The sequence below is a fragment of the Aptenodytes forsteri genome, unplaced genomic scaffold, assembly GCF_000699145.1.
Source record: "Aptenodytes forsteri isolate BGI_AS27 unplaced genomic scaffold, ASM69914v1 Scaffold125, whole genome shotgun sequence".
Lineage (NCBI taxonomy): Eukaryota > Metazoa > Chordata > Aves > Sphenisciformes > Spheniscidae > Aptenodytes > Aptenodytes forsteri.
In genome coordinates this window covers 3,125,822-3,133,737 of record NW_008794447.1, presented here as the reverse complement: position 1 = coordinate 3,133,737, position 7,916 = coordinate 3,125,822, and the positions used below count along the sequence as shown (strand labels likewise).

The following is a 7,916-nucleotide window of genomic DNA, read 5'->3' as shown; positions in this document are numbered from 1 at the left end:
GCCTTCCAAAAGACGGAAACTATGATTTTTTTTTTTTTTTTCCCCCCTTTGAGGTTTTTCAAAGATAGCTAACTTCTTGGAGTCTGCAACAGTGGTCTTTAACCTGCCTTAATATATTTTAATTGTCTTAAGCATGGCATAACAAGTGCTACACTGGGCCACTAAGTCTCAGGAATTAATGACCTTTTTTCACAAAAAAAATATTTTAATATATTTTTATTTGGCACATATCACCCCCTGGAAACGTGATCAAGTGAAGAATTGGGATTAACGTTCTGAGGTTATTATTCTTGTAGCTCTGTCTTAATTTTGCCTTCTCAGATAACTTGAGGCATCTTCTCCAGCTCTACAAATTGGAATGTGATCTGTTTTCTTTTCTTCTGCTTCTCTTCCCCTTTTCCTAGATGCAAATGGTATAGTTAGGGTGCAGACAACCCCCATGTTATGTTTTATGCCATCCTGATAGTCACTGTCATAAACCCCGTCTTGGGGCTCCTCCAGTGGAAGTGGTGCACCTCTTGAATACCTGAGAAGTGCATTAAATTCTTCTTCTGTAGGCTGACTTCGTTCTATATCTCCCTAATTACAGAAAGGTACATGGGATTTATGCCATATGAATACTTGTAGCAAGACTGGCTTTCCACCTAGAAGGATGTTGGTCACTGCAACGTATATTTGGGAAGGGTCAGAACGTGGGGCTGTCACCAGTTCAGTGTGAGAGCCCCGGATCCTGGGCAGGAGGTTGTGTTACAAACTTAACACAGTTGAGGTGGTTTGTTACTGAAGGTTGTATGCCTTTTATAAATTACTTATTTATGTTCTCCTGTCCTTCAGTGTCATAAAGCGCACTGGCATTTCCATTCCCTGTTTAAGCAAATATGAGAAGAAAATTCTGAGCTCTCGTCCTTCCTCTGCTGAACAGCTGTAGGTTGTAGTGACTTGGAACGCCCTCCCACACTTCTTTTCAAGAACTGAGAATGGGTGCTGGATTGAACAGGCTCCTATGCTATATAGCAGATCACTTGGATTAGCTCATTTCAAAATGTAAATATTTATGGAAGCTTTACTAGACTTAACAGAACAAATATGTGCAGGTTACATACCATCCTCTGTGTAACATTTGCTTGTAATGCACGTCATTCAGAGTTACCTATATATGGAGAACTTTCTGTTATCTTTAAAAGTGGGTTTCTAATATTTAAATGTTTTCTGATTATAGGAAATACAACATACTTATGGGAGTTTCTTCTGGACCTTCTCCAGGACAAAAATACTTGTCCTCGATATATTAAATGGACTCAGCGAGAGAAGGGAATCTTTAAACTTGTGGACTCGAAAGCTGTCTCCAAACTATGGGGAAAACACAAAAACAAGCCTGATATGAATTATGAGACTATGGGAAGAGCTCTGAGGTAAAACCTCTTATATCCAAGTTACCTTCAAAAACAAGCCTGATATGAATTATGAGACTATGGGAAGAGCTCTGAGGTAAAACCTCTTATATCCTTAAGTTACCTTCTATAATTTTAAATCTGATTCTTAGATCAGATTTACCTCTAGAAATACAGCAGTTCTGAAATCTTAAAAGCTTTGCCCTCTTGCTGACTTAACTGTTTAAAAAGCATCAGAGTCTTGCAGTTCCTATTGCTTTTTATGTTACCAGTTAATTTGCAATTTAATTCCTGAAGTACGTATTTAAAAGGTCAGATTTTTTTTCAGCTACATCCTTCAGATACTTTACCAGTATGCTCTGCCAGCTTCTTTCCATACCTTCTCACATTGTAGGTTTTTTTTATTGTGGTTACTTCAGGTTTTCTTGTTAGTGTAGAATGAGGTTTTCTTTAAAATCTGTCACTATGTTGGTTACTACTTAATTGTACTTTTCTTGCAGATATTACTATCAAAGAGGAATCCTTGCAAAAGTTGAGGGACAGAGGCTTGTATATCAGTTTAAGGAGATGCCAAAAAATATAGTTGTCATAGATGATGACAAAAGCGAGTCCTGCAATGAAGATTTGTCAATGCCTACAGATGAAAAGTCATTGGAAAGAGTGTCTTTATCTGCAGAAAACCTTTTAAAAGCAGCAACCTCTGCACGCGGAGGAAAAAATTCCTCTCAGTTAAGCTGTACCAGAACAGAAAAAGCAGTCACCAGAGTTGTGAATATTGCCTCACCAGCACATGATACGTCGTCATCTCGTCCCTCAACTACCACTACTACTGTCCCAGCAACAACAGCTCCCAGGTTAGTATTAATGTGGCTTGGGCTTGTCATTTGCTAATGACAAGCAATTTTTTGGTTAGGAAGCTGTCTTTCATTTTTTTTGTTTTATGTTTTAAATGTTGGAAATTGTTTCTGATTTGCAAGCAACAGTGTAACGTGATAGAGTACTATGAAGGTCTAGTTTATGAGATTAGAACCAACTGTCAATATGCTTGCCCTCGCGCATATTTTAAAATTATGTAGAGAGAGGGAGGGGAAAAGAGATGTAAATGCTGCTAAATTTTCAACGTCCTATTGCTAGATGTGCAAAAGGTTTGGTGTGGTTTTTTTGTTTTTGTTTTTTTTAAAAGACCCAATTAAAATCTGTGAATCCTAGATTTGTCTGGCCCTGTTGTCATCTCTAATGGTGCCCTGTGTTTCTTTTCACACATCTTTCTTTATTTTGCAGGACCGTACGTGTGGCAATGCAAGTGCCTGTTGTAATGACCTCTCTGGGACAGAAAATCTCAACCGTGGCAGTGCAGTCAGTAAACACAGGGTCACCATTAATAACCAACACAAGTCCAACAACAGCAACAACTCCAAAGGTAGTAATCCAGACAATCCCTACTGTGATGCCAACCTCTGCTGAAAACGGAGACAAAATCACAATGCAGCCTGCCAAAATCATTACGATCCCTGCCACGCAACTTACACAGTGTCAGTTACAAACAAAAACGGGCCTGTCTGGGTCAGGAAGTATTAACATTGTGGGAACCCCGTTGGCTGTTAGAGCACTAACCCCAGTGTCTATAGCTCATGGGACACCAGTAATGAGACTATCGGTGCCTGCTCAGCAGGCGTCTGGCCAGACTCCTCCCAGGGTGATTAGTGCAGTTATAAAAAGTCCAGAAGCTAAATCAGACACAGCGGCTTTAAAACAGGAACGTGAAGTGAAAACACTGCAGCTGGTAAAAGAAGAGAAGCCGGCAGATGGAAGCAAGACTGTGACCCATGTAGTAGTAGTTAGCACGCCCTCAGCTATTGCCCTTCCTGTAACAATGAAAACAGAAGGAATCATAACGTGTGAGAAATGAAGAATGGGTTGCTTCCAGCATGGACTTCTAGACTGTTATGGTTTTGAATATACTGACATAATTGGGGGAGGGAAGTGGATGCGATCACCAAGTCAGAAAGGAGAGTTTTGAAATGTTAATAAACATGCATATGTCGAAGACGTACTGGAAAAAAAAATTATTTTCCCGTGTTTCAGTGGGAATTGAACCACATTGATATGCTGACAAAAACTGCCTCTTCCAGTTGGGAAACAGCTGAACCTATGGAGAAGGAAAGGGACTGAAAAGGGACCAAACAGTTCACTACGTTACCCGTTACCAAGTTACACTAAGACCTGGAACACTAAAAGAGAGTTGTGCGAGAGGTTTGCCTTGGTTTTTAGTTTTCAGGGGGAGAGGAAAGTCTCATTGTTACAAATGGCAAATTTGATGCATTTTATATGCATACCAGCAATTACTACTGTGTGCCCACAGTACTCAACTGGTGCTATGTGAAAAACTCTGCTACTAGGTATTGTAGAATGTGAAATAAAGGAGAAGATTAAAGAGCTTCTAAAAGAAGACAGAGACCTAGAGGGATTTTTGTATCATACAGCTTAAGCAGATTCAAAATGAAAGCCTTAGACTGATTTTCAGTTATCTTTCTTGAAATAAGCTAATGGCTTGTTTGTGTAAAGCTTTTTTATTAAAACAAATTTTTTAAAAATCTTGTACCTAGCACAGTATTGTTATAGAATTACATGTAACATATTTTGTATGGTAGTTAAAAGTCTGTCTAAATTTCTTAATTGTGGACAAAATAGCAGCAGGCTTTCTGCCTTCTGCTGTAACATGCCTGTGTCTCTCACTTAGCCTTGACATCCGTGCATACATTTCAGTTTCAGCTCTACTCTGTCACTTGAAAGGTCACGCCCAGCATGAGCTTTTGTCAGGTAGTTCTAAACCTGTAATTTTTTTTTAGTTGAAGTTAAGAGGGAAGTACCAGTGTTCAGAATGAACTATAATAGTTTGTATATTCAACATTTGAAGTATATTCTATTTTGTTGTACTCTTGTTTCAAAGTGTATTCAAGTAGGTTTTACTGAAATATAGAAACAAAATTTAATGGTGTTTGGTCTGCTTTTTATTTTTTACTTTTTCCTTTCAACCTATTAACCTTCTTTTCTGCTTATTTGAAATCTTCCAGGCATTCAGCCTAAGATAGTGGATACAGTGTGGAAGTTTGGAACTCCTCACTACTCCGGTACTCCGAACGGCTGACCAACTCTCTCACACAGTACACTGAAATATTTTTCATTGAAATATCTGTGAAGCTTGCGGTAGTTGGTGAGGTAACTTCTGACAGGGGTCTGGTTCTCTTACGCTTTTTCAGGACTGTGAGCATACGCAGTGTTCTTGCATTGTGACTAATCATGAGTGCTTGTGGAATAACTTGGGTAGCTTAAGAAGTTACTGCCCTCCAGCTGACAGGTGATAACTTTGTGCGCACTCCCAGTTGTTTTAATGCAAAGAAGACAGGGTTTGCTTAAATGACTCTGAGAATCAATAACTTCTAGAGCTCTGTGAACTACCTAACTTTTCATTCAGCTACACCTTAATTTCCTAAGGTTGCACTGCAAAGGAAAGGTAGAAATGAGCAGACTTGGCTACTCCAGTGTATTACTCTCTCTGACGACCTCATAGAAGCAAGCTGAAAGTACCGGTAGGTAGAAACTGTGAAAAAAGAGAAATACTAAGTTATACTGCTGGTCCTTTTGATGTTGTTGCCATTGACATTTCCAACTGTTAATATTTTGGCTTCAGCACAAATACATGACTTTAGGTAGATGGTTTTTTTTCTGAATGAAGTAAGTGTCTAAATAGGTTTTCCATTTATAATTGCACTGAAGTTATGGGTATCATGATACGTTACTACAGGGTAAAGCTCGGGTGAGAACACACAGTACACAAACTACTCCATAGTTGCAGTCCATGTGCAAGAGTTTGGCTTACAATAGATGCAGGGCAGCTTACCCTATTTTCATGGGGACCACACTGGCACTACAACAGTTACTAGAGAAGCAGCACATCAGCTTGTGGGTAGCCCAGTGGCACCCCAGTTCCTAGTGAGATGCCCTGGAAAGTCTTCAGAGCAGGAACTTGGGTAATCTTGAAATAATTTAAGTCTAAATGACCATCTAAGTACTTCAGGCCTGGAGGAGCAATTTTAACAGAAATCTGGAACTGAGGTCTTAAGTAACGATAAAGGAGACCAGTATTAAATACTCATATTGAAGTTTATTTTTTCCCTTTAACTATTAATACTGCGAAATGAGTTACCTCTAGAGTCCTAGCAGTAAGCCCCATTCTTCCCTTCGACTGGTAAGAAATGTGGGAGTAGCCCCATACAGCCAGGCAAGCATTTGGGGAACTTTGAAAGTCTTCTGGAAAAGGTATTCTTTTTCCTACTCTAAGCAGGGAAGCAGAGTTTAAGAACAAATGAATGAACAAGCTGAAGCAGGTGAAAAAGTGTGGTATAGAAGGCAGCAATCCTTCTGGAGGAGAAGATGTAGGAGAAGGAAGAGGATTTATGTTGCCAAGAAAGAGGTAGGACAGAAAGGGAAATGGGGGGAAGCTGGGCAATGGTTGACTAATTTGGTAGTCTGAGAGGCACTAATGTTCTGGGTAAAGGGAAATGGAGCAGTGTGAAGAGAGGCAGGTAGAACAAATTTGAGCTAGAAGACAAGAAGGGAGAAAAATAATAGCATTTTTAAACCCACATTTGTAAGTCTTTTCTGTAAGAAATCCTTTTCTAAATGGCTGTTATTTGATCGTGTATGAAAGAGAGATGCTGTATCTCGGAGCGTGAAATGGATCTCTGGAGTATTTGTAGTTAAGACCTTTCCAACACTTAATTTAGATATACTGGAAGTCAAATGGGGACAAACTATCTTCCTGGAGATAAGGACCTCCAGCTGATTACCTCCTTCTCTTAAGTTAGAGCCAAGACTTCATCATGTAATGGCAAAAATGAATGAAGGCGCACATCTCTGCTGCTGGTGAGATAGGCAGCTCGCAGCCGTGCTCTGAGACGCTGCTGTTGCTGTCGGTGCATCTTGCCACAGAACTGGTGATGGTCCTTTGGCTCTTTCCCCTGGCCACCCGGCGAGCGGCACACACGGTACCGGCTGCCAGAGGACATTTATCAGAAGTTCGTTACGTGCTGCGAGAATCTCAATCTGTATGAGGATGTGCTGTAACCGAAATGGAAAGGGTACTTAACCCGGCTTCAAACAGTGAAGCCCCTTTTTGTTAACCTTTGCTTGTATGCTGATGGTCCTTTGGCTCTTTCCCCTGGCCACCCGGCGAGCGGCACACACGGTACCGGCTGCCAGAGGACATTTATCAGAAGTTCGTTACGTGCTGCGAGAATCTCAATCTGTATGAGGATGTGCTGTAACCGAAATGGAAAGGGTACTTAACCCGGCTTCAAACAGTGAAGCCCCTTTTTGTTAACCTTTGCTTGTATGCCTTTGTACTTCTCACTTTTTTTTTTTTTTCTAATTTAGGCTAGCTGTATCTCAATCTGTATGAGGATGTGCTGTAACCGAAATGGAAAGGGTACTTAACCCGGCTTCAAACAGTGAAGCCCCTTTTTGTTAACCTTTGCTTGTATGCCTTTGTACTTCTCACTTTTTTTTTTTTTTCTAATTTAGCTGCTAGCTGTAAGTATGGACAGGCTTTTTGCCACAGTCAGGCAGTGATTTCAGCTTATCTGCTTAAGCACAGCTCTTCAGCATTGCTTTGTGTGTGCATGGTTCCTCTGAGTTGTTCTGAGATCCGGTTGTTCTTCAGAAGTGTTGTGCAATCTAGGTAAAAAACCATGCTTCTTACAAGAGGCAGCCTCTCTCTGGGGATTCCTACAGCCAAATATCAGAGGGGCAAGATTCCCACGTGTAGCTGAAAGGCTCAGGTCGTTCTCTAGGTCTGTGCAAGCTTGCTCTTCAACATGCTGCTTTATGCCGACATAATTAATTACTATTTGGGCAAGAAATGTTTTTACTGGTAGTGTTGGAGGACATGACCTCAGGATGAGGAAGCTTTGGTCAGGTTTGTAACATCTGAAATGGACAAAGGGATGCTAAAACATTGAAAAAGTTAGTACTATACTCCTAGACTTTTGCAATCCCATTGAAAAACCTGTGATTTTGTCCCTGTGAAAGCGGGACTAGCTTTTGTATCTGAAGCTGGTAGCTCATGTAGAAGAGTCCAGGCTTAACTCATCCTTGGCAAGTAGTAACTAGACGTGTGAGTGGAATGAAACTAGTGTGAAGTGAGCATGCTTTATACAGAAGGCATTGAGACATACACAACCATTGTATCACTGACTTTACATAGGTAAATACAAACATTTTTATTTTTCAAATAACTACTATTGTACGTTATAGGAGGGACAGGGTAATGCTGTGTATTCCACAGGAAAAAAAAATCTAACTGTGAGTTGCAACTCAGAATAAAGATCTGAGTATCAACTTTTCTGGGTTGTGGCAAGAAAAGTTGAAAGGGGAATCCCATCGCGGAGCCCACTGTTTTTGTTACTCTCTCTTGGACAAAGTCTATCTTGCTTCTCATTGAAATGAAGTGTTGTGTGCTTTGAC

The 7,916-nt window shown here is 40.4% G+C and overlaps 1 protein-coding gene across 7 annotated transcripts in view; it reads left to right on the top strand.

Annotated features, from left to right (window-relative positions):
• Positions 1–4,389, top strand: part of ELF2 (E74 like ETS transcription factor 2) — a 31,922-nt gene extending 27,533 nt beyond the window's left edge. For all 7 annotated transcript variants that reach the window (XM_009290292.2, XM_009290291.2, XM_009290295.2 and 4 more), the window contains 3 exons: positions 1,220–1,412; positions 1,892–2,245; positions 2,673–4,389. In XM_009290292.2, coding sequence (XP_009288567.1) covers positions 1,220–1,412; positions 1,892–2,245; positions 2,673–3,300 — 1,175 coding nt within the window. In that variant the 3' untranslated portion in view covers positions 3,301–4,389. The remainder of the gene's footprint in view (positions 1–1,219; positions 1,413–1,891; positions 2,246–2,672) is intronic.
• Positions 4,390–7,916: the final 3,527 nt, after the last annotated feature.